The 26,845-nt window shown below is 41.2% G+C and overlaps 2 protein-coding genes across 3 annotated transcripts in view; both read right to left on the reverse strand.

The window, feature by feature from the left end:
• Positions 1-15,227: 15,227 nt before the first annotated feature.
• Positions 15,228-18,469, reverse strand: LOC104314697 (relaxin-3). The gene is made up of 2 exons (XM_069776064.1): positions 18,229-18,469; positions 15,228-15,918 (listed from the first exon to the last, which is right to left on the reverse strand). The coding sequence occupies exons 1-2, from the start codon at positions 18,461-18,463 to the stop codon at positions 15,551-15,553; spliced, it is 603 nt and encodes a 200-aa protein (XP_069632165.1). The 5' UTR covers positions 18,464-18,469; the 3' UTR covers positions 15,228-15,550.
• A 2,470-nt stretch (positions 18,470-20,939) lies between these two features.
• PLGRKT (plasminogen receptor with a C-terminal lysine) overlaps positions 20,940-26,845 on the reverse strand; it is a 32,861-nt gene continuing 26,955 nt past the window's right edge. For both annotated transcript variants that reach the window (XM_069777720.1, XM_009921381.2), the window contains one exon: positions 20,940-25,474. In XM_069777720.1, the coding sequence (XP_069633821.1) occupies positions 25,353-25,474 (122 nt within the window). In that variant the 3' untranslated portion in view covers positions 20,940-25,352. The remainder of the gene's footprint in view (positions 25,475-26,845) is intronic.

The raw sequence follows: 26,845 nt of genomic DNA on the forward strand, positions 1-26,845 counted from the left end.
TGGCACATGCCTGCCAAGGTTTTCTTTTATATAATACCTAAAATTAGTTACTGGTGTTAAAGTCACTACTGAAGAGAGCTGGCCTGTTTAAAGGGGTAGAATACAGCACATATAACTTTGTGACCTTCCCAGAATAGCCATATGTAGTGTTTATCTTTTGGAAGGGACTTGCATGTACCAAAGTAAAGGTCATATATTGGGTGCTCCCTAACAATAAGACTGGGGGGAAGGGGGGTAATTTGTTTTTTTTAAGTTTTCATTAAGCTAATTATTTTAGGATGAAGCACTCCTTTTACTCTCAATATGTAGAGAGAAGCAAGTCTGTAAGACAGGGACTGCTAACAGATCGGCCGTTATCAGACTATAGTTCTTCAGAATTTCTAACACAAACTCTTATGAAACCACTTATTGATTTGCATTACTTTGTTGTCTTTTCATATGACTTTCCTGTAACTTTACATGAAAATTACCACCACTTGACTTGAACAGAGTTGAATGCTGCTGCTGTCAAATTTTGAGAAGTACAATGGTAAAATGGAAAATATGCATATAAATACAAGTGTGCAAATATATACTTAAGCTACTCGACTGTGGTGGAAGTAAAAATTAAGCTAGTTCAGTTACCCCTTCCCACACATAAAAGTCATTTTATTCTCAGAGCAGATTGCCTGAAGATTTTATTTTCCTTTATGTGACAAAATACCATCCCAATGAAGTTTAAAGGTTATTATAGGTAATGTTCCTGCTGTTCCTCCCCACACCTACTGACATAATTGGGGATCTTTAATTGTTCTAGAGAACAAATTTCTGGGAAAATGAAAAAGTTTGAAGAAGAAAATACTGTAGTAAGTGTAATAATGTCATGAAGCATGTTGTCCCCATGTCATAAAGTGTGGAACAATATAGTCTTCAATTCATTTTTGTGTTATGTAATACTGTGATGTTCTGCTTCCTCTTTGTGATAAATATTCATAGTGGTTTTAGTGAATTCTGAAATTTAGGTTTAGAAACCTGTCAAACTGCAGTCAGACTAAGTGAAACATTATTTGTGGATAGTAATAAGGAAAGAAATAAGAATGTCCAGTATTTGCAAAGATTACCCAAAAATACTGTGTCATAATTTCAGAAAGGATTCAGGAAGGCATTTAAAAGGAAAAAAAAAAAAGAAACTCATTATGTTAATTGTATAAAGCAACCAAGGCAGCAGATACTAGTTCAGATATTTGTATTCTATAAAGCACTAACACAGCTGAGTCTGCCCTAGAAATGCAGACAAATGAATAGATAAAATGCCAATCACTAGGACCAAGTGCAGACACTTTAAATATTAAGATTAGAGTGAAGTAATACAAATAAAAGCAGAACAAGGTAAAGCTTAAAATGCTTCAAGTTTTATGTGACTAATTATTTTGAGCAATGCAGAAACATCCAGGAGTAGAAAGGATTCAAGAGCTTTTAGCTAAATTAATACTGCAGCACAGCAAGTATTGAATTCTGATGAACTGTATTGTGTTGGGTTTGGTTATTTTTTTTCAGGGAGCGAGAAAGATTGAATAACATACTAAACTGAGTTACTACCTTACAATTCTGCAAGACTGCAACAGCTAATCTGCAGTGTATCTGTTTTTCTGTGTGTTCAGTTGCATTTTCCATATGGAGGTATGCCATGAAACTTCAGCTGATCGAAGCATATCAGTCAAAAAAAACGAAGCAACTCCTGTATAAAAACAACTGTGCATCACTCATGTTTCCTCTAAGTAATTTTCCCTTTCATGTTATAAAGATGTGAAACTTTTATTGAACTTATATTAAAAAAAAAAAGCTCACATCCATGTAAGCTTACTTAAAAAAAGTGAAATTGTGGTCTCTGCAACAAGGTAAGATCACTACTGAAAGTATGGGTGGTAACGGAGCTGTTATTTTAGGATTCAATTTTGACATTTGAATTCTGCTCACATCTCACCTGAGACATCGTTGTGGCTTTTTTGTTCAGCTGTTTTGAGGTTTGGGGTTTTTTTTGATTAAGCAACCTACCTCTCCTCTGAATTACCCTATTTCTGTAGAGGAGGATTTAACTCTGTGGAATTCTTCAAGTTCATTCCATTTGTCAACTGTATTCTGAGACTTCATGATAAAAAAGCTGAGCACCCTGACAGGTTTGAAACTGTGTGTGGTAGTATGTCCTATTCTGGAGTTAAACCAGATTAAAGTTTTGGGTTGAGAAGGTAAGTGCGTGCACACATTGGGTTGCCATATATTTTCCAGAGTTTCTCATCTGAAATGTATAAAGGGGCTGTGTAGCATGAGAGTAACAAGCTTGGTGCTAGAGGAGCAAGCATGATTTCTGTTTGTGTTCATTCCTGTGTTTGTACAGGAGGTAGCCACTCTCATCTGTACAACCTGTTTGTGACTGTACTGCACATATGACTTGCACTCATGTGAAGCATGTGATACGCTACACAGTACTGACTCTAGAAAATAAGAGTTTGAAGGCGAACAGTAGTCTAGAAAGCAAAAGTTCTCACATTAAAGCCACAAAATTGGACTGAAAGGTAAGACTTGGGGAAATCCAAGTGTGTAATAACCCCATGCATGCAATTCACAGAGACAGATACTGCTGATGTGAACAGGTCAAAAGAAACAGGACTGGAAGAATGAAATCTGAAAAATGTTGCAATAAACCAGGTCATTTTTTCAACTCCTCCTTCCTAGAGTATCTGTAAAACCATAGTGCTACTTAAATGCCTTCCAAAAAGTGTTTGAGCTACATCTGAAGTAATGCTAACTCTGAAGCTTTGCTGCACTTAAGCACGAAGTTGAACAAAAGGAGGTCTGGGCTGTTTGGTACTTGCTGGCGCTGCCGTATGGTGCCCAAGTTGCTGGTGCAGCTGGGAGGCTGGTGCCCAGCATGGCAGGGGTCTGCCTCGATGCCCTGTGCCGCTGTGCAGCGTCCGCCCGCGCTGAGAGCTGGCAGGATGCTCTGCGTGGGGAGTCCCTGTGATGGCTAGTTGTCACAGCGGGCAAAACTGAGAGATGCTTACCTGGCAATTCTGGTGCACTGTTGTTGCCATCAGGTCAATGCAGGCGCAGGTCCCAAGGCACGTATGATGTGGAGCTCTGGGTGCAAGGCTTGCTTGCTGTTGGGCACAACTGGGGAGGAGGGTCCCCGAGTCTCTAAGCAGCTGTGTGACAACCAAGCATTTGCAAGGGTGCTGTGGAGGGGACCTTTCCATGAGGCCTTTGCAAGCCCTGGGGCTCGCCCTGCTGGAGTGCATCCTTTTGCACCATGGCTGTGGTGCAGATTGTGGCAGGTGGCATAGGTAAGTCGTTTTCTGTAATGCTGTCATTAAAAAAAAGATGAACTAATAGAGCTAAATTGCTCTTGCTAGGGAACAACAGCAAAAGCTATAGAAAGCACATATGAGCTTCTAACCCAAAACTGCAGATTACTGGAGCATGGACCAGAGTTCAGGAGTGTGAGGTTGTATTTAAACATGAACACACAGTTTGATGAATGGATAGCTGGAATTGGGCTTCCCTATATTTTGCATCCATACTCTTGACTAATGTTCTTTTCTTAGCAGAAGAAATTAATGATAAATGGAAAGCAGAATGGTATGCAATATTGACAGGTCTTTATGAGATGCAACTTAAACTTCATATCTGTGGAGAAGAACTAAATAAAGAACACTTGCAGATCAGCACGGTGCTGGATACGCCCTTCATTTCTCAGGACTAAACAAGATTTTATTACCTTGCTGTAAGGTGTGTAACTCAAAGGCTACAAGGAGGTTGATATGGGGATATCATGGCCTCTTTACAAAGGCTTTTGGGACATGCCATGTTGCAACTGTCTGGGCAGCCATGCTGTTACAGGAACAGTATGATAGGGAAGAAAAAGGCTGCCCTAGGGGAGCTTTAGTCTCCTGTACTGGGGCTGTTGGGCCCTCCGTCACTGGTCGTTCAGCTTCCACTAGTGTGCTCAGCTGGTGAAGTGTATGGAGATTTGGAGCAGGCCAACCAGGATTGTGACTGTGCTGGCAAAGGTGAAGCCTTGCTTTAGGATGGGAGGGGAGCAGTGCGTGAGCATGCCGTGCGGCAATCCAGCACAGAGGCGAATGGAAGGGAATGTGGGAAGTCTGGCACCGGGCAGAGGCAGGATGTGCCTGAGGTGGAGCTGCTCTGCATCAGAGCTGAGCTGCCACTGCAAAGCCCTACCGTGGGGTGGGTAGGAAGGGGTGAGGCGGTCCCCGGGGCTTAACCCTGCTGGCACACGGGCGTGATAACTGGGGCTGGTGTCAGGCGATTGTGTACGGGTGTGTGAGATGAGTGAGTGAGAAGCCTGTCCCATGCCTGGTCTGCTTAACATGTCAAGCTTAGTAATGTCAGATGGTTCGATGTTACCCACCCCCACCTGAGCAGAAGCGTACAGTTATTTCAGAGTGTGTTTTCCATTACCAGCCTCATCCACCAGACTGAGGGCCTGCTAAGGCAGACCCATCAGATGCCATGTAGGAAAACAAATGCTTTCCTGCCACTAATTTTGGCTTCGCCACCTGAAACAGCCACCAAGCCACTCACTAATAAAAGGCTTTGGGGCATCGACAAAAGCCACAGGAGTGCATAGGCACTTAAGAAATATGTCTGTGAAACTGATATGGCTTTAAAATTAAGATTCAGTGAAGAATCATTTTTAAGAATTTTAAGTTTAGAATGAAAGCTCTCAGCCATCTTTTGTAAGTCCCTTTCCCTTAGGGACCCTGGCAAAACTTTTGCATCTCTTCAAAACACCTTTTCATTCAAATTATCATCCTTACCTTGCTTTCTTTTGTCTGTATTTTCAGATTTTCAAAATGCAAGGTTGAACAGAGAGGAAGATGTCAAACATACTCTGCTTGCATCGCAAATGATTGAATGGAAACAAAATTTTCAGTCAGTCTTGGGTCTTGAACTAGTGCATCTGTGGAGATAAATCTGATTATACAGACAAGAGATCTCAAGGAATTTGTTTCTTTGTAATAATGAGCAATAATAAGAATGTCATTATGTCGGATGACTTCAATAAATACACCTGCCACTCTCAGAAGAACTGGAAATGTGAGGAGAACCAAAAGTTGGATTAAGTATGCCAGAATAAAAAATTATATTATTGCAGAGTGGTATCAGAATTGCTGTAAGTCAGACTACCTAAGCAAGGATAGCAAAAAAACCTGTCTGAGTTAAAAGTATGTGGTCAGTATATATTTTAGGTATATACAATCAATTTGAGCTGTGTGATTGAATGCTGCATGGTGGGAGAAAATTAACATTGTATTTCATTCCCTCTGCAATACAGCTGCCATCGTATTACTGATTTCTTAAAAAGAAAAAAAATCCTACAAATCTAATAGCTATTAGTGATTTCGCTTTGCCGCTATAATATTGTCTACTGTTTTACTGAACGTAGACCACTCATTTTAACTTTAGTCTTTATATATAAAACATTTTTACAGAGCTTTTGTAAAACTTTATTAAGAAATCAAATAGTAACAATAGAACAAAGTCAATAGACAACAATCAATTATAAGAAATAGTTACAGTAGTAACAGATAGTTAAATATAACTGATTATATAGCTCAAGTGTATTGAAATGCATTTAAAATTGCAGTAATTCCCCCCAACAAGAACTCCAGTTAGCAATCATCTAGTGTATTATTGAGTACATCTAACTCAAATGATAAAACTACAAAAGCTAAACAATTACATCACGAGGAATTGAAAAAAACAGCTATTAAATGTGGGTGCTAGATGTGTTGCCTGAGCTAGAGCTGATTGAGCTCTAATCAGATCAATGGGCTTTTCTAACTATGTCGTTAAAAACTCTCAGGTTGCTATTGGAAGTGGCTTCTCCTCAGCAATACTGACCTATCAACTGAAAAGGTAAATCAAACTTAATATCTGGTCCATGTACAGCAACTTCTGTATGGGAACTGTGGAGCTTACAAATAAGGACATGCAGGTTCTTACCTCCTGCCTCTGAAGGACCTCTAAAAAGACCTTGAATAAAATTTAAGGTTAAACCTAAGCTTGGCTTCAGCCTTCAACAGAAGAGCATCTGACATAAAGACATGAATCCCTCTATTCACTTAGCCAAAGATACTGCTATTTAAACGAATATTTTAATAGCAAATGAAAAAAAAATATTTCCAAAGGCTAAAAGGACTTCTCTATTAAGGACTGAACAGGTTGGAATTCCACTGCAAACTGAATTTCTAAATGGAGGAGAGGAGAGAAATGTTTAGCAAATCGTTCAGAAATCACAGGAGAGTTCCCAAGGTGAGAGAATACTAAATTCCTTAGATGTGAGGACTGTCTAGTGGATTTAAAGGAACTGACGTAAGTATCTTTTCAGTATAAATGTATACCATTCTGCTTTCCGTTTATCATTCATTTCTTCTGCTAAGAAAAGAATATTAGTCAAGAGTATGCATGCAAAAAGTAGGGAAGCTCGATTCCATCTATTGACAATCTTTGCAAATAATCTAGAGTAGCATAAACTGAACTAAACTATTTGTAAGAGGAGTACTGTCAGACCCTCTTAGTATGGTGTTCCAGCCATCTATCAAAGGTGTGCTGTCAAGGAGGAGAGACGGACCAAACTGAGTTCAGACCGTCCTCTCTTTGGTCTAGTAGTATTTGATATTTTCACTACTTACTTGCATGAAGGAAGAGTGACAATGCAGATGCAGAAAGAACGAGAGAAAAGATGCAGAGGTATTTGCAGATGGCATTAAGGACAAACGGACTGGAATTATGTTGGAAGAGTTCAGACTGACCTTCAAAAATTAGGGAAATTATTTACTGCATTTAGGAATAATCAAAAGCATAAATACAAGGGATGTCTGGAATAATCAAAAGCATAAATACAAGGGATGTATGGCTGTACAGAAGAATCTGGTGTTGTAGATGCTCACAGAGTGAGATAACAATATCATATTGTAAAAACAGGCAAACATCATACAGGGATATATAAATGAGAATTTTAACTGGAAGATATGCAAAATATTTCTTCTGCAGGGAACAAATAAGGCCCGCATTACCATGTCCAGTTTTGGACACCACAGTTAAGGAAGGAGAAAGTCTGTAAAACAGTAACAAGAATTATCAAAGATACAGAAAATGTGGCTTATAAAGAAAGAATGTAGAAATGGCAGGGTTTTTATACAGAGCAAAGAAGACTGAGGCAAGAACTTGCAGAAGTCTTCAGCTATTGTAAAAGCAGCAGTAGAAATGAAAGAAAGAAATTTTACACAACCAGTGTAGGACAAAGAGCAATGTGTTTAGATTACAGAAATGTATTTGAGAATCCAAAAAGACTTTTTAAGAGCAAGGAAAAGTAATCACTGGAATAGACTTCCCATAGAGGTTATGATATCCTCACTGCATATTGGATAAATATCAAGAATAACTTCAGTATGGCAGAAGAGGTAGATCTGCAGAGATATAAAAAAACCCTAGTCCATTTTACAGGATCTCATGATTTCTTTATAAATAGCAGAAAACTATCAACTTGGGGTACTTAGTAAGTGGTATGTGGTATGATAAAAGGACTTGATCGTCATATCCTGTTCAATCTCCCTGTCCATTGATACTCTTTGTATCTCTTCCATTAGACATAAACTGTTGACCAAGTCTGAGACTAAGATTGGACCTAGCTGCACCTAGGCTCCATAAGGAGTTTAGAAAGCAAGAGGGTCCATTCTGAACCTCGTAACTCAATGGGAGAGTCTTCCCTACTCTTTGCATCTCTTGTCTCTGTGTTCTAACTCATTTCTAACTCAATTTTCTTTTGGATGTTTCTTCGATGCAGTAATTAATAAGGTGAACCTTGTCAAACCACTGTTAAGATTTGTTAAATTCCATTGAATTTATTGAACTCTGTCAAATTATTACTTTACCTCAATAAAACATACTGCTGCTTCTGTCTTTGGAGTGAGGTGCATTCCACTCATCTGCGACATTATCCTAGTCTCAAGTCTCAGCCCTGGATCACTGGTGCAGTTGTGCTAGTCAATTGCACTTGATGATTTCAGTAAAAAATGGAGCACAGGGGCAGCCATTAGATACTTTTTTTTTTTTCCTTCTCTATGTCATCATTTGGTTTAATGCTCTTTTCTTTTCTAAAAATGATGACTATACCATGGTCATTCTTTCTTATGATGCCTGCCATGTCCACATTCTCAGCCAGATCTTTTGTAGTGGTTGTAATTAAACAGCACATTTCCCCCCCTGCCAGCTGTTTTCTCCATCTTCTGCAGAGTGCTTCAACACTTTTCCAGAATTTTCTGGGTCGTCTGTGTCCTTTCTCATCAAAATGGTAATTGAAATTTCCCATTAGTATGAAGTTTTTATGCTTTTGATAAGTCCTTTGGTCACCAAGAGAAAGACTCATCTCCATTATCTTCTTTATTTACAGCCTACTGTAGTCCCTTACATGACAGCAATATTGCTTTTACTGAGAAATGTCTAGTCACTCTAGCCTCTGACAGCCCTTCTGGACTAAAGAATAAGCACACACCTCCTTGAAACAGCCTTTTAGTTTTAGCTATCTTTCCTGAACAGACCATACTTGTCTGTGGGAACTGTCCAACCAAATCTCTATCATGCCAATAAAGATACAATTTTGAGTATGATTTAAGACATCTAGCCATTCCTGTTTCCTATCCTCTTGCATTACTGTTATAAACCTATTAGCGTGTGTATATATACACTAGTTATCTATTAGTATATAATAAACAATAGTATATAATGAATATGTATTTGTATATAAAAAACTAAGATGTTTTTGCTTACCTCCATCAATACCACATCAGGAAAATACTTCCTTCCACATCTAAGTCTTTATACCAATTGCTGTCTTGTATGTGATGCCTTGGTTCATATCCTTTCTGCAGCCAGTCCCGGCTGCACTCCTGCAGGGGAAGTCCCAGGGGACCTTGGCTGGGCTCCTATCCCACACCCTGCCCACAGCAGGCTCAGCTGCGGGTTGAGACAAGATTCCTCAAGACATTACCCACCTAGGGTTTGAAAACTCCCCAAGGCTGGAGACAGCACAACTTCCTTGCATCCTGGCCCTGCTGCCGGGCTGTGCTCATGGGCAAAAGGCTCCTTCTTATCTCCTGCCTGAGCCTCTGGTGTTTCACTTTACCACCGTCGTCTCTCATCCTCTCACCATGTACTGCTGTGAAAAGCCTGGCTCCTTGATGACCTCTTCCTAGATAGGAGGGGACTCTGTCGTGGGGGGTTTTTTTGGATCCTCTAATTACCTGTTCAGGTCAACTAATTTAGTTTAGCTGTAATCTAAGCTTATGGTTAAATTTAGGCTCAAAGGAAAAATTTAAGAGATTATCAGATGCTGCAAGTCTGAAAGAGACAATAGCTAAGCCAAGTTAGAAACACCACTGAAATTTCACTTACATACACTTCCATGCAAAAGGATTATACTATGAGCAGGACAGGTGCTTTTTTGAAGCCCAAGCCACCATGATTTAATGAGGTTTGAATTTAGAATAGGTACACAGCTCTGATCATCGCTGGAGTCTATTTTTTAACAGACTCTCTCCTCATTGATAATGATCTTTAGCTTCCAGTATGGCCTTTCTGTGTGGCCTGGGACCCTGTGCAAGCTCAAACCCAGCTCACTGACAAAGTTTGAGATGGACTTGTTGACCGAGTAAAGTTCTGGGCAAGCTTGGAACCACAAGAGAAAAAGCTTGTGAGTGCTTGAAGGTGGATCGACAAAGCTGTAATTACTGAGGGTCTGCCACAAGTAGAGTCTGAGGGGGATAGAAAGAAATTGTAAGATGTGCTCCTCATATAAATTTTGGAAGGATTCCCAGGAATTGTAGGGTAGTCTAAAAATCCTTGAAAAGAGGACGTGTGGACCATAAAGGGTGAGGTTCCAGTGAATAAAAGGTCCTCTCCAAGATGAGTCTATCTCTTTGAAGATATCTGCACTCCACACCTCTAAGAGGCAATGCAAACAAACAGCTGAGGGGATAGACAGGAAGGTATATCTACGCAGTCTTCAGTGCCAGGCTGGAAGTCATCTAAGTTTCCAAAAGCAAAGCTGAGAATGCTTCTCGCATATCAGATGGATGAGCCTGCAAAAGCTAAACCAAAGTTGAAGGTTAAACAAAATTAGACAAACACGGTCTGACTGGTTGCTGGACAACTGCAACAATGCAGAAGACTATGCCTTCCTCCATGACTTATTCAGTTTCTGAGCCTTCTGATTTAGATGATCCACACACATGGTTCTGTCTCTCATGCAGCACTCAGTGAGGGTGGAAGAGACCCTAGAGAGCTAGTGCTGAGGGATGTAAGATGAATGTTGGTAATGCAGGAAGTCTGAAAAGGTGTGAAAAGTACCAGACTTTCCTCTGAAGTGGAAGTGCAACAATACTGCTACAAACATTTTGAGGTTCTGAAAAGGTGCCTAGTTGTTCAGGTAACCTGGCTGACGTCGTTCCTTGTATCAGGGCTTGAAGGATCTGCAGGATAAATCTTCCTGCCCCTCAAACCAGCAAGGTGTCCTAGCTGTCATCAGCCCATTGTAGAACACACCAGCCCCTAATGTTTTTGGAAGACGCCAAGACCGACAGCTATCACATCTCAGCAGGGCATTAAAATTGACCTGCCTACTAAAGTCTCTGCCTCTCAGGAGCTCTGCACAGAGGGCACAAGACTGCTGGGGTCAATGTGGCACTGCACTGGAGCCCTCAGCCCCGTGTTGTGAGCTGAAACGAAAAACGAGCAGGAGGAATAAGCATATCATCACACTGTATTGCTGCATAGGAAGTGCCTCAGGAGATCCCATCTCTTGGCACAGGGTCAAAAAGACAGAAAACTAGAGAGACAAAGAAGCTCTTCAACAGTGGCCCTTGGTGCTAAGCCTAGTTGCTGCTCAGCTCAGTATCTTCTGCAGTGCCAGAAGCATATAGTGACGGGCAAACTCTTTACACCAGTTTGCTGACACAGGGAACAACTTCGTGCTAGCATTTGAATAAGCCACTGAAGAATGATACCAGGAGAGCTGAAACCATGGTGATCCAGTTCTGGTGCAGAGGCAGAAAGTGTGATCTCACTGCACTGCACTGCACTTTCAGCTTGTCTGGACATAACAGTTCCTGAAAGAGGCGCTCCTCCGTGCCAGAAGGCATTTGCTGGCTGAGATATCACAGAAACTGCAAGGACCTGGAGAGTCTCAGGTCAGACAGTACAATCCAAAGAAGGCAATCCAGACAAGTTGAAGAAGAACATCTTGCTGGGGCCTGTTTGGCTGGCCTACTTGGAAGGGCAATACCCAGAAGTTTTCAAGGCACAAAGGCTGGAAGCCTGGTTTTGGTTCTCACCTGAGTTTCTGTATGCGAGAGATACACTAACTCACTCTGCTGTGTTGATGATGTGCTCTTGAAGACTCATAGCTATACATCTGGCTTTACACACTTTAAGGTTAAAACAGCGAGTAGGCTGCAGTTGAGGAACTTTTAGCATTGCAACTCAAGTATAAGACACTTCCAGGAAAAAATGTAGATAGTGGGGAGGTTAGGTGGAGGAAAAGAGGCTGATGCACAGACTGGCGAATTTACTTTCCTTCCTATTAGTGCTAGCTCTCTAGAGTGAATAGGTCAGAAAATAGTACTGGACAAGCACACTGTGGTGGTACAGTATTTGATAGCAAGACCTGACCACAAAGCAGTCAGAGTAACGCTCAAGTAACTGTTGGAGCTAAAATCCAGGGAAAGGAGCCAACAGCTCAGCTGTTTGTTCCCAAGATACAGAAAAGCTGTGCAATGAAAAAATTCATTCTACACATGATGGCAACGTGGCACAAATGAGGAAAGGGCCCTCTTTCATCTACTTGCTAATACTGGTGAGTGACTGCAGAGCAGCAGATGGGATACAAATCTATCCAGGTTCTGTTCTGCTGAGTAGGAAAGGAGCTTACATTTTCTGTTGAGTCTCTGCTGCCTGCTAAGGAGGAAGAACGGTAGTCTCAGAAAGCCTTCCAAAAACTCAGAGTGCTAACTCTAAGTTTGTCTCTGGCTTTGCCAGAATGTAGAAATAAAGGTTAACTTTTTTCCTGCCTATCAGCAGATGTAAAAAAAAAGAAGATAGCACATCTACTTCAATAACTCAGAAATCTAGATTATTTTTTTTTTTCCTGTATGGTTTAAAAGCTGGCAAAGTAAGCAACTGACCAAAGAGGACTAAATATAGAAGGAAGCTGTGTCCTCTAGGTCTCTGGGGATTTGTTAGATAGCCCTCTGTAGCACGTTTAGCATCTGTGTATGGTCAAACTTATACCTTATCATCATTTGAGGTACTTGGCTTTAGCTATATCACAATCTTCACAATGCTGAATGCTTTACATGAAGAGTTCTGTCAGGTTTTAAACAGGGCAACAGCAGGGAATAGAGCTGGAAAACCTGTTGTATATACTGCTGTGGATTGTTCCCATGTCTCTGGGCACTGTTCAAGGAGTTAGTTCATAGTCAGACCTGAACTGGACTACACCCACAGTGAAAAAAAATCCCCAAACCATCCAGAATAATAAAAACTCTTGCAGACACAAATAGCCGTGCTAATATGGGAATGTGCTGATGGATCATTTTCTACACACGAACTCACTCAGAATAACTGTGCAGAAGATGGCTCACACATCTTAACAGATCACCCAGAAATCGGACACTTCCTGTGGGTTAAGACTACATCAATGGGACTGTGATATCTGTAAGTAGCAAGTTGCTAAAACAATGCTTTTCTGAATAGCTCATTGCTCTGTGAATGAAATGGGTGAAAAAAGCAGCTTATTCCTTGTGAAAAAATGTACATTTCTGAACAGTTGTGATTGAAAGCACAGAGTGCTGCTTTGAACTGCTCTGCTTATGTTTATGCTGCTATATACATATGGCAGAACTCCCAGAGGAGCTTTCAGCAGTGACAACGTCCTTTTGGTTTGCTATTTGGATCAATATATTTTACATTTTGAGCTGTCTGCTCCAAAATGTGTTTGCTTCCCCCATGTAACTAGTCAGACACCTCATTTTATGTAAAAGGTTTCCTTTTGGTCTTAAAAAAATGGGTTTTGGACACTGAGTCATGTGAGCAGGAGCAGATGGCATCCTCTAGACCAGTTGCAATCAAATGACACATAATCGTCACCTTTGGCTACATTGCAAAGAAACCATTATAAAATATGGCCTACCCACACAGAAAACCTTCGAGGTCTTTGAAAACTCAGTTTGCTTTAAATAAAGAAAACCTTTGCACACTCTAGTGTGTACACAGAGGCAAACACTTCCTTACTCTAAAATACAGACTGACTTTCAGTCTGAGCCATGTATCTGTGTCATGGCTGACCTCCTAAAGCCGTTACAGACTATGATGAGGCCTGTTAAGAAACCGGATGAAAACACCCATTTCACCATTTCTCTGGGTTATGCATACTGACCTATCTTGACTCATACCTCTGAAAAATGCCTGGTTTTGCCAGATAAAGACTGATTTTTCTGTTTATAATTCTGTCTTGGCATGAAACAGTTAATCTCAAAATAATTGAGATTTAACTAATTTCCACTTAAACTATTTATAGTTTTACCAACAGGTTACATCTAAGCTGGCAAGTTAAACACCAGCTTGTTCTGTTCAGAAGTGAAGCTGACAAATTTAAGGTTTTAACTACATCTTTGTTTCACTTAGGATATAAGAAAGCCTGCTCACAACACATGCAAGCTGTGTACCTGGCCAGACCAGCGCTACTGGGGCAAGCAAGCAGAATAAACACCATATTCACCTTTCCCAATATTCCTTTTTAAAAGCTTGGCAGAAAGTTTTCTAGCAAAACAAACAATGCATACAGGCTAATTTTCAGTTTCATCAAGTATGGCATTTTCACATTTTTCCCTTTTCTTAGGGATTCTGTGTACCATTTAAGATTCCTTAGTAAGGTGAAGAATAACTCCCAAAGCCCTGTCTCCTACCTCAAAATAAGGAATACTTCCCCTCAAACTCCTCCTGTATTCTTCTAGGAAATCCTGATCTAAACTAGGAGTCTCCAAACCCAAAACTATTTGTGAGGTGAAGTTGCTGGAAGCTAAGCTATAGAAGTTTAGCTAGCCTGTTGCAAAGAAAACTATAGCAAAAGTTTACAGTTACTTTCTCCACTCAGGGTGACAAATAGCATCTTACCGTCACTACAACAATGGTGTGGAAGAAGGTAACTAACTTCTTGCTAAACATTATTGTTACAATGACATAAGACATAGTGCTTTTCAGATGGAAGATAACAGCATTCACAGTGAATGTCCATTCTGCCCAGTCTCTACTGAATAAAATTGACATGGTTTAAAAAACTTAAAAAGGATTAATTGATGCCCAGTTGCTGGAATAACAATATCATCTTAGGAAAAGGGATAAAAAAGTGATACAATAATTTCACTAAGCAGTAGTTCAGTCAAGGAACACTTTTCAAAAGACAATCTGAAGAATGACGCCGAAGGTAACAACTGTGCAGTCTAAGCTATGAAGTATACTCTGAGTGAACCACTGCTACTAGGCTAGGTTACCATGAACATCATAAAGGTCAGAAAAAACAAAAACCTCAAGTCATCAACAACATCTCTGGAAATGCAACTTGTTACAGCTGAGAAAAACAGCCAGGAAGGCAAAAAGCTTAGAAACTACAAAGATTAAATTAGCTATTTATAAATACAGTAGCACTTAGCAATGTAGAAATACATCTAAAGAATTGTAGACCAGCACACCGTAAGAACAGACAGGAAGATGTCGGAGTGTCTGTAGAATAAGTTACTTAAAACACATCCAACACTCTCACTTAGCAGTAGTAAAAAATAGGGAAGTAAGGTAACCAAGGAATAATTAAAGTGTTGATACTTCATCTACTAACTATTTAAGCCCATGCATGAATATGAAGAAATATTTAGGCTGCAAGCGTTGTATTGTGGTAAAGTTTCTAGAAAGATGGAGTCTATTGCATAAAACAATTCTGCAACTACAAGAAAATGGAAAAAGTGTGTTCAAAATAATCATCACGCTGAGTCAGTGTTGAGTGGAGTTTCAAGTGGCAAAATATCCTTTCTGTACAGCTTTGTACCATGAATCTCATTTCAAGAACATCGCTGGATGTTCTTTCTGTGGACAGAGAAAGAACAATTTGATAACACTTGGTATAATTAAACTTTAATGAAACACTGAAGTTCTTCCTAAAGTGTTACAAAGATATAATACATTTGTAATGCAAGTGTAAAGGCTTGACATTAAAATGAAAAGACTTAGTAAAAAATATAGAGTAAAAGTTACTGCAGCAAAACAAAGTCATTACAATTACACTTGTGGATTTTTTTTTTTTTTTTTTAAGAAAACCAGCAGTATTGACTGGCACATACAGACAAAATAAAATACAGTGAGAGTTTTCTTCCTCCATACAGTATTCAATCAAGTAGCGCTGCAACAAACATTGATTTCATGCATAAGTGCAGAGAGGATTTTAAACTCTGCATATAGTACTAATTTCAGCTTTTGTACAGCCCCATTTGCAACACATTCCTGCCAAACCCAGAGATTCCCGTTTTCTTCTGGGATACCTGGCCCAAAGATAACTGTTTGATCCCATGGGGTCTGGAATTCCTGTTCCCCCCCTGTCCTTCTGAACAGCTTCCTCCACCTGACGAACAAGTTCTTTGAAGTCATCTGCCACAGGTACATATTCATTATAGTCATTTGAACTATCCAAGTCCTTAAACATCTCCCATCCAAGAAACGGGCTGGTTCTCTGCAGTTGCTCCCCTTCAGGACCTAAAATTGATTGCAGCTTCAAGTTTCCCAGTAGTTTGTTACCTCCTGTTTGTGCAGAATCTGTTGAAAGAGAAGACAGACTCTAAGTTCAGATTGTAGGAGCATCAAAAGGAACACATAGCTCTATGAAATAGCAGTAAAACCCATTTGGTTAGTAATATGCAAAGCACGGCTATCTAGGAGAACTGTCACTACTGCAGTCTCTACTCCATGATTTACTTACAGCTTACTTATAGGTGAATCCTTATGTTTTAAAGACTATGCTGCCTGTTAGACATGGAAAGTACCCAGCTACAACTGTGACTAGGTATAGACATTTCATCACAACTGCAGTGTTACTGATATAGAAATCTCAATATTTCTATAGAAATAAATTTCTGTTGTAAAGACATGTACCCAGAAACCACAGAGAGCTATATCATGTGGCTCACGAATTAGGTTAGATCACTCCTTTCCCATGCACAATCACACAAACTAGCGTCATATGAAGAACAAATGTAGGGAGAACTAAATAAGCAAATATTGTATGTAAACTGCTTCTTATAGATTGTATTTTTCGATAGCTATTTTCAGCTGATGCGTTCCACTCTTTTCATTTCTCAAGGCATAGCAGAGGCTTGCAGAATTTACTTAGAAACACACTTTGTCTCACTGACTGAAGTGTTCTCAAAAATCCAGTTCTACTTCCTTTCACCTCATACTGTTTCTCTTGGCTTCTGCAAGGCAAGTGGCATTGCTTACTTCAGCTAATGTGAAAAAAGCAACTCCTTCAATTCTTAAGTCAAAAAAGTCCAAAATAAGTGTTTGTCATGTGCTCTTAATGCTGTTAATATGGTTTTTGTTTCAGAAAGCTGAAAGAACGTGAGAACATCCAGTGAATGTTGTATTTCCTTTAATATGGCTAATTAACATATAGAAGCTAACGTTCAGATGGAACAGCTGCCTGAATATGTACAAAAATAAAAGTGGTTGTAGTTACTTTACTAGTTAGACAGTAACTGCTATTTAGTGTCTTCTGGGGCAGGGAAGACTTTTCGTCAGCATGCAGCACAGTGGGGGCTCCTTAGTGACTGATGCTCTCAGAAGCTACTGTTAATAAAATGGAAAGAAAAGTTTGCTGGGAGAGAACACAATCCCAGTAGAGGCTGTACATAGGTAATTTGTTATAATCACAGAGGTAACTTATCTTCTACTCAACCTGCTGGAAACAAGCAAAAAACTCCCAAGAAACCCAAAATACTGGCTTCATTAACTGCCTGAGGTTCAATGTTATTTCATTAACAGCATGTCTAAGCAAGAAAAAAGCTCTTCCGTTGCACATTTTAGCCGTAATTCCAACTTTTGCCCTTGTTAAAAATGCTATTTTCAATATTCAAAATATCAACATAAATGAGAGTCATCACTTAAAATTACCCTGTCACATTACCGTAGCTTGAGAACACAGCCCCAGAAACATCTGCTTACACTTTCTTAAGGCACACCCAACAGTAAAATTCTCTGGGGAGTATTTTACCCATTAATTGCTTCACCAAAGATTCTTAAAGCAGTTCTTGCTGTTCAAACGGTAACGTGAAGCACCAGAGTCCCATCCACCCTCCAGCGTGCCAGCTCTTTTGCACAGAGCAGCACACGCGAGTGATAAAAACCCCAAACGGTTCCACGCCCAGCAATGCCCCGAGCACACCCCAGGAAGACGAGGGGCGCAGCTTAGAAGCTCCTGGCAGAGAGGGAAAATCGAGCCAGGCCTCCCCAGCCTGAAGAGTTACCCAGCTTTGGGAAGGGAGCGAAGCCATAGCCAGAGGCACGCCCTACCGCCTCCAAGGGTGCATCACACCTCCCTGCGTGGCCAAGAAGAAAAAAGTGTGATTTATTGTTTGTGGTTTTTTTAAATGCAGAGAGTTCAGTGAGTCTCGGCCGCCGGCAGGGCTGCTCGGCCCTGTACCGACCAATGTCTCTGAACAGACCGAAAACTTCGCAGGTCATCCCGGCTACTAACGCCCCAGCGACTGCCCGCTGCCTTTTCCTCTAAATTTGCGGGTTTCCTCTCAGAAGCCACGGGAAGCGCCGACCGGCATCGACAGCGAGAAGGACGGGGTCGCTCCCTCCGCGCCTCCGGGCGGGAGGCGGGAGGGGCGAGGAGCGCCGCGGGGCGCTGGCCCTTCCCCGCTGCCCCCCACCCCGCCATTTCTCCTCACAGCACCTCTCCCCCCGGCGAGGCGAGGCGAAGAGAGGCACCCCGAGAGCCACTTCCTCCCGCGGGACCGGGCAGCCAGCGCCGCCGCTCCGGGGCCGCCTGACAGGGCTGCCCCGTCCGGCGCGGCCTCGCCCCGCCCCGCCCCGTCCACCCCCGCCCGCTCCGCGGACACTCACCGGCCGCGGGCGCCGGCTCCATCGCCAGCAGGGAGAGCCGCTTCCAGCGGGACCCGCCGCAGGTGAAGATGACGGCGCGGATGAACTCCCGTCCGCACAGCTTCACCCCGTACCCGTCCTCCTCGCCCGCGGGGAGCACGGCGCCCGCCGCCGCGCCCCGGGCTCTGGGCTGCCCCGGCGGCGCCGCGCAGAGCAGCGCAGCCGCGGCGCAGAGGAGCGGCAGCTTGGCCCCCATGGCGCCGTCCGCCCGCCCCGTCCTCGGCGCCGTCCCCGTCCTCCCCGTCCCGCTCCCGCGGACCCGCTCCCAGGCGGACCCGCTCCCAGGCGGACCCGCCGACCGGCCGCCCCGCCGACCGCGACTCGCGGCCTCGAGCGCTAACCGCCGCCCCGCAGGCGCTGCCGCCGCCGCCCGCCCGCCTCCCGCCTTTTATGCGCTGAGGGCGGCGCTGAGTCACGGCCCCGGCCCCGGCCCCGGCCCCGACCCCGGCGAGGGCGCCCCCCCACAGCCCGCCCGCGGCTCCCCGCCCCGGTGCCGCCGGCAGCTCCCTCGGCGGGCGGTCCCTCTGCCTGCCAGCGGCGTCGAGGCGCCCTCGGGGAGGACTCCCTCCTCTTTCTGCCCCTTGCTTGCTGCCGCCGCTCCTCACGCCTCGGTGAAGATGCACCCCGCCTTCGGCCTCCCTCCTCGGGCTCCCGGCACCCCAGCGACCCGGAGACAGGCTCCATCCGCCCCCGCCGGGCGCTCCGTCTCGTCCCAGCTTTTCCTGTGTGTGGTCAAGCACCGGTTGCCGATGCCCTCTCAAATGACTCTTAAAGGTCTGAAAAACTTCTGCTCCTCTCCTCCTTGCAGGCCTAGAATCTGCATAACTACTCCTACATCCTAAAAATGCTGGCTGAAGCAGAAAGGCAGAAGCAAGTAAAGTAGAATAAACGCGCTTCCACAGAACTACTTAAGCCGTGGATGCTTGAGGCGGGATTTAAAAGCCTGAATTTCTCCTCAAGTTTGTAATTCTTGAGACCCACGTCCAGTGGCAGCCATAGGCACCCAAGCATCAGAGACGCCTCGGCTCTGACACGTGTGTCCTGCAGACGTGGAGCTCCGTGCCTGTGTGTTGCCCCAGCAGCCCCCAGCAGGCTCTTGGTGACAAGGGCAGCGTTCTTGGGATTCACCAAGCAGAACCATGCGCCCTGTGAAAGTAAACTTTGCTTTGGGTTTTTTTTCCCTGCACAATAGGACAAGAAGTGGCTGCTGTCCCCTTTTATAAACAGTCATGCTGTGGAAAGCCAGAAAAGTTCATCTCTCTAAAAATACAATGAAGCTCTTGTCTGTAGATCCTTTTGCTTGAGGGTTATCCTTCCTATCCCTTGAGTACTGCTAGTATATAGAGAAAAACCCTCAAAACTCAATCTAGAAGGAGAGCGCCTGAAGACAGGCATCCACAGCTTAGTGTACAAAGGTGAACAATTCACCTGTGCTGACAGAGACTCCAGTCACCTTCTCAAGGAGGACTTGGGTGTTTTATGCTGAGCTGGATCTAGAAAGAGGCTGTGGAGTGCTGGAATAGTGAGCAACCTGCAAAGTTGTCTATACTTGGACTTTCTTTTTGGTCCAGTCTTAAATGTTTTAGACAGTGGTACTGCTTCAACAGTAGACACGTAACTACCGTCCAGGCTGTTTACTAGGATGCAGTCTGCAGAAGTGGAGGCTGCCAATCTGAAATTCCTGAAGAACAAAACCTCAATCTGTTTCTCCCTCAAAGTCTTAACTGCTATTCTGTTACAGACAAGCTGTGCAGGGGTAATCAAAACTTGCATTTAAAGAGAGCACCAGCTTGGTCTTGTTGGTGACGTGGACAACACATGTCTGCAAATACCCATCACATCAGGTGAACTTATTCGTGGACTGCAAGTAGTCTTCTAGACAAGGGAATTGTTTTCAGTGACTGGAGAGCTGTAGTCATGTGCAAGAGCACTACCAGGACTTTCAGGGTAATAAGGAAGGTGCCTGCTGAGTCAGGCAGTGACTGACCTGGTGACTGACGGACTTAGCTTGTAAACTAATATAATTTATTTTATACCCTACTTTGATGCCCAATATTGAATCCAGTCTTGGATCCACCAAGATGGATCCAAAATTTTGGAAGCAGCAAAATGTCAGATACGTTTTTCTCAGAGTTTTTACCAGGGAATTTTGAGAGATGTCCCCCAATAGCAGGCTGATTTGTCAGTCTAGCTGGAAAACTCCTGACTCTCCACATGCTTCAGTTTCACATTTAACTGGACCATCACTTATTGTGGCACCACATCTAACTCTTCCCTAAGCAAAGGCAGGCATTATGATGGCCACCTTTAGGTTTTTTTTGTAAGAAGAACCTCATTTTTGCAACTGTCTGAAGCACGTAACCTCTGACTACAGCTGCTAAATGCGAGCGCTCAAGAGACCAGAAAACAAATAGTTCAAACCAGTTTTTCTGACCTCACCTGCTTCTTCATCAGGGCTACTAAATGTGAAAGACAATACTTTCTGTGCTTTCCGTTGTGCTTGTTGGTGGGTGATAGAGCACAAGTTGTCAGAGGCCTTGAAGGAAATGTCTTCAAGACATTCATAATTCCTCAGGGGAGCCCACACTGCAGCCCTCTTCATCACTCTTCTTGTTGAAAAGCATTGGCTATGAACGTTCTCTTGCTAGGATTAAAGACTGCAACAACAGGCAGCGACTTAATGAGTTTTATTAAGGATCGTATCTGAATGAGCTGGCAGTAGTCTGACATTGCTTAATGTTACTATGCTTAATGCAGTTTCACTAGTAGGTTGTATTGCTCCATATTTTTCCTCCAGCCGTATTTTAGTAACATTGCCTTTGCATCTAGGGCTTTCAACTATACTGTGATTTGAGTAGCAGGTTGTAAAGAAACTTACTATGTTAGTCATATAACTTTAAACCATACAGGATTTTATACAGAAAAGCCTAACTGGCAATCTCTCAGTAATTTGCCATCAGTTTAAATCAAGTCAGAGGCTAGGTTTGTTTATCTGTTCATCGTAGCTAGAACAACTACTTCTATTCAAAACAATACATGCAGAAGAAAATAAATAATTTAAATACAACAATTCTGAAGTAACTATCCACCTTCTTACTGTTTGTATTACAAAGAACAGACAACAGCAGAGCAAAGAAATTAAATTCCATTTGTGATCTGTAGGATCAAGATAGGTACACGCAGCATACTGTCTCAATGCAACTATTTTGTATTTTTTAGTCTCCTAAAATAAGGTAAAGATGATTGTACCACTTCTCTCCCTTGCACTAAATTTTGAATCTGTTGGCCAACAGCAATCAAAGTGTATAGAAGGTAGAGGATGTTTCATGAAAACAGGTGGCTAAATAAAGAAGATGCCTTTTAACAATACCTTGATAACCTTGAATACCTTGAATGAAAGGCTTATTCACATGTTAAATGTCAGACAATCTACACAGAAGTTCAGAGGTAGGAAAGAAATGCAGACTTCCTTAGTCTTTTTCAGAGACTTCACTTCAAATTCATGCAATTCACTGCTGCAAGAACTACTTAGTTTTTGAAAGCTGCCCAAACATGAATTTAAAATATTTCTTAAGTTTGCTCAGTACCAGACAGGATTGTGCAGGAAATGTGAAATACCACTGCATGCATGTGATTGGTGACTAAGTATCAGTGTTATCCAGCTATCTTCATCGGATGATTGTGGGTTTTAGAATGCAGTTCACCTTTAAGAAAGCTAATAGTTAAAAAAATGAATTCCAAGCATTTTTATATAATGAATTCCAAGACCGATTAACCAATTAAATAATAATGCAGAAATGATCTCATTTGCATATGTCCACATAAGTGCTTTCTCCTTCTACTTTTAAAAGCAGTGATATGCAGTCATAGTCATAAAATAACTTCAAAACATTTAGGAAGGGGGCTGCAAGAGTCAACTTTCCCTATCGTAAGGAAGGGTTCAGGAAAGTTAAATCATTCATCCAAGGAATGAAGGAAGGGGCCCAAACTGGACTACCCATAAGTGAGTTTGCTTGTTTCTCAACAATACTCATGTATCCTATCAAAACCAGATTAATAAGGTAAGCGTCAGGCAGGCAGTTGTGGCTCAGAAGTAGCGTGCACTTTGTTGGATTCTAAATGAGACATATCCATAATGAGAACATAGAGAGTTTAATTTTGACATCCTAATCATGACTGACTTCTCACTTTCCTGGAAGAATCCTGCTCCAAGTGACACTGATTCAGGAGACATGGCTGTCAGACATTATGACCAGAAAAACCAACAGGATTAAGGTAGTAAGAGTAGTGCCCTCAGGTCAGAACAAGCTCCCCCTGCAGTTATTCTCCTTCTCCTCCCCAGTGATTCATGAAAACGAAGACAGTTTCTGTGACATATTAAAGTAAGTTTTACAGCTGAAGCCAGTTGAGCACCAATGACAGAAGGGAGCAGGATGTTTTAGGTGTTTTATTTATTTATTTCTACGAGTACAACTGGTATGATGATTACGGGCAACTTGTGCTGTAAACACCTATTGCCTGAAGTAGAACCCGTCAAAGGTAAGTTTTCCTGCTTTCTTTCATTGTTCTCTAAAGGAAATCACACAGTTCAACCACTCTGTAGCTGGATATCTCTGTGACAGATATGACTGGGCTTGACACATGCAAGTATTTTGATTAATACTCTGTAACAAAGAATGAGCATCTTCAAAACAAAAGCCTTTATTTATCAAGAAAAAAGCAAAGCTAATAGTAAAAAATAAAGGCAGTAAAGGTTACTAACCCTTAAGTTCTTCAAATCATTGGCACATTCTATGCAGCCTGTTTAAATCAGTTTCTGGGTTTGGCATTAGACTGTCCTACTTACAGCCTGTTGCTTTTCCCTTATAGATTTGATAACTTTCACTGATTGATACTCACTGTGTAACACTGAATTAAACTTGCTCCATTTCCATCACTTTTTCGTGTGGAGTCTTGCAATGGATTAACACTATTGATCTAAGTTTAACTTTTGCAAGAAAAAAAATTCAAATTTAGCTAGGATGGAGTAATAAATAGCTATCCTGTTATCTCCTAAAACTGCTATCATCTGGGTTGTTATTTTGCTTAGCCTGCTTGCTTCGTTTAACACCACCTTTTAAGCCAACACTACAGCCAGCAATCTATTCCAAACACACAGATATTAATTCCTAATTCACAGTGGAAAGGATTAGGGTATTTCCTAATTTTCTAGGATTTGTAAGTAAAACTGCTGTATGGACTACTAAAACTGCTCTCTTGTAAAAAAGTCTTTCATAGGATTAAAAGGTAGGTTAAAAGGCACAAGTGGAGACATACAAATACCAAAACAAGCTGGATTGTTTTTCTTTCTTGGAAGAAAGAGTATCATTAGATGACAGATCAAAACACAAAAGGCTGTTACAACTTCTTCAAAATTAAAGCAAGGTGGACTTCAGAACTTGGAGGAAAGGTAGTAGATGATCTGTTATTCAAAGCAAAACAAATAAACAGGGATGCATACATCCTAAGAATAGTACATAATGTAGCAGCAAGTGGTGACGGATTATCTAATAGGAGAGGCAGAAAAAGTGAGGTGGTCTTGGGCTGCATTTTGTGAGCTCAGAGGACATGGGTAGCACCATAGGCCGAGTTGAGGCACACCTTCCAAGACAATTAAAATCACTGCTGTAAATCCTAAACAGCCAAAGTGTAGACCAAACTATTATAACCAAACATGCTATTATAACCCATTTTATCACTCTGCACATTAAAATGTATCACATTTGAAATCTGTTACAGATTGTATGCGTTGTTACATGCAGGTGACAGAACCAATTACAGAAGTGATTGAATGCAGAAGTGAATGAACTTTCAGAAATCAATCTTACACAGCTATGGAAACTGCGCTATTAATGTCTTCTGTGTTGAGGAGCTTTTGTTTTATTATATATTCACCTTTCTTTGTGTAATAATATTCTAATTTTAGTCAAGTAATCTTCAAAACCAGATTTGGGGCATTATCTCCAGCTGAAATTTAATTTTTAACTCAACAAATTGTAAATACAGACTTAGGCTTAATTCAGTATTGGATGCTTTTTGAGCATTTGGTTTTCATTCCACAATTAGACTAATGTTAGAAGAGTTTCCATCCAAAACACAAAATAATCTGTTTTTAAACAAAATTTCCAATACAGAAAGATGCTTTTTTTTTTTCAAGTGTAACATCAGAACACTAAAATATACTAAAATTATATCCTCAGTATAGACCATGCTAGAGTAAAGGCATGCAAAAAATCCCTCAGTTTTTCAGTACTTGTAAGGCCCCTTGGATCTACCCATTACAAAAACATACATTAATAATTTTGCTTGCTGTTAGCCAAAGTTAATATTCATCTTAGTAGTGAAACTCTGGTTTTATGTAAACAAATTATCCTGAGTTTCAGAATGTTAAACAAGCATGAAAAAGGTTCAGGAAATAGCTACATAATTTGTCTTCTCTTTTTGAGAAATTATCTCTGCTCATACTTTAATGCAGTTTTTCCTAAGAGTAAAACACACAGTTAGCAAGTGACGTATTTGCTTCTGAACCTACTTCTGATGAAAGCTGTTTATTCCAGAATTTGAAGCAGAGATGGTGAGTTTACTGCCTAAAGAACAGCAAATAAAAAGTGTTATATTCTTCAGAGAAGTTGACTGTCTATTCCTGACTTCAGATTCAGCTGTGCATCCTAAAGTATATTTGAAAATTATGACCATATTTATACAAATTTGTAACTACCAATTAACTTTTTTGTTGTTGTTGTTATAGTGAGTTTGGTCAGTACCAGACATTTTTATTACAGGTGAAAGTTATTTTCAGACTCTAAATAGACAGTGGAAATTCAGTATTTCGTTCTAAACAAGAAAAATATACTACAGCAAAAATGGATATTTTCAAGAGATACATACAATATGAAAATTATTGCTTTAGAATGTACTGATTTAAGAAAATTAATTATATTTTGATTTTATAAAAGCTCATAATTTTCTCAAAATTTAATGATTCATTTATGTCCAAACCCAGTATTAGAATCACATTTTGGATATTAAGCTTTAATACAGTCTTCCTATTTTTCTATGAAGAACTTGCTCTGTGATTTTCTGATCTTCTCCAGGTCTTCATAAGTGAGCGGTCCTTTCGGCAATTGTAGCAAAGTGCTCTGTGTGTCCAATATGTTCTCTGCTTCACCTTTAAAAAAAAAATAAATTAAATAAATTTCCTTACCCTTACTGTGAGAAAGGAAAGGAAGTAAAAAAAACCCAAACCCAAACAACAACCCCCAAACCCCTGAAACTGATTTCACTATTCTTGTTTGGGCCGGAACAACAAAATACCATGTCACAGCTATGTATTTCACAAAGAAGGTGATGCCAATGTAGCATTAAAGTTGTCTTTAAGGAATTTTGGACTGGTGGGATAACTGCATATAGAGTGTTTGGTCTGAACTGAATATCTGCCTCAGACTGCATCTGAAAGAACTTCAGCCAAAATAGTCAATTGTGCTATTGTTGTTGCCATTTCTGTTAGCCCCTTTCTCTAAAAACTACACTGAGTTATAGTAATGTTTCATTTAGAGATTTATTATACATATGCTTTGGAATGGAGGCATGAGATACAGCCAGGACTTAGCATCACCACATACTTTGTACCAACCCCATACTGTATTTTGCCAATTAGGAGTCTGAGAAGACGGTAGATCAGGCATACACATAAAAGCATACATAAGCTTTAACAAGTAAATTCCCTGTACACAGTATCCTAGATGTGCCATATTTGGGCACAATTTTTCTTCTTGTCTCGGGCGTAGGCTAAAAGATGTCAGGCTACAGGCAGAAAGTGGGTAGCACAGGACCTGAAGCAGGATTGGTCAAAGCATACTGCTCACAAAAAGATTTGCTAAGACAGTTACCTAAACATGCAGTCTTAACAACATAGCAGGGAGAAGTTGTAGGGTGCAGAATACTTTGGGTAACGCTGGAATGAAAACATCTAGGACAGGGAATCCAAAAAACAAAGATACAGATTGAACATCATACATAAGTAAGTTGTGGTGGTCTGATTGTGATATAAGAAAGGATGAAGATTAGGCAAAGAATGTGTTTGTTTTGGCTGATGCCATTGGGTAGAATACAAACAGTCTTGTTTACCTATGCCTTAACTCCTAACTTGATGATCATTAGGGCAGTTATATGAAGCTGCATTTATGTGCAATAAACCTGAATGAATATTGTAATGCAGTCGAGATTATGGTCATTCTTTAAAACAGGTCTGAATGCTGAAATCTCCACTGCAGTTTTGGTAGTATTATGGTGCTTGGGATCTCCACACACCAGTAATATCCAACAGGATGACACTGGTTACCACTTCCAGTAACTGGTAATAACACAATGTCAGTCAGTTGCATATAGCATCTGATTATGGAATAGCAAGAGATCTTAGGTGACAGATGTTATAGATATTCAAGTCTCTTTGCCTGTGACTCACACGCACTAGAGCAGATTGCTCAGTCACCATCCTTCTCTCATGGCTCAGGATACAAGGAGTGAGCTATCTAAATTT

This window comes from Haliaeetus albicilla, chromosome Z, assembly GCF_947461875.1.
Source record: "Haliaeetus albicilla chromosome Z, bHalAlb1.1, whole genome shotgun sequence".
Taxonomy (NCBI): domain Eukaryota; kingdom Metazoa; phylum Chordata; class Aves; order Accipitriformes; family Accipitridae; genus Haliaeetus; species Haliaeetus albicilla.

Coding starts and splice junctions, on each gene's coding strand:
- LOC104314697 (XM_069776064.1), bottom strand. CDS start 18,463: ATGGGGGCCAAGCTGCCGCTCCTCTGCGCCGCGGCTGCGCTGCTCTGC. Junction 15,919..18,228: donor GGAGCCGGCGCCCGCGGCCG/GTGAGTGTCCGC, acceptor CTCTTTCAACAG/ATTCTGCACAAACAGGAGGT.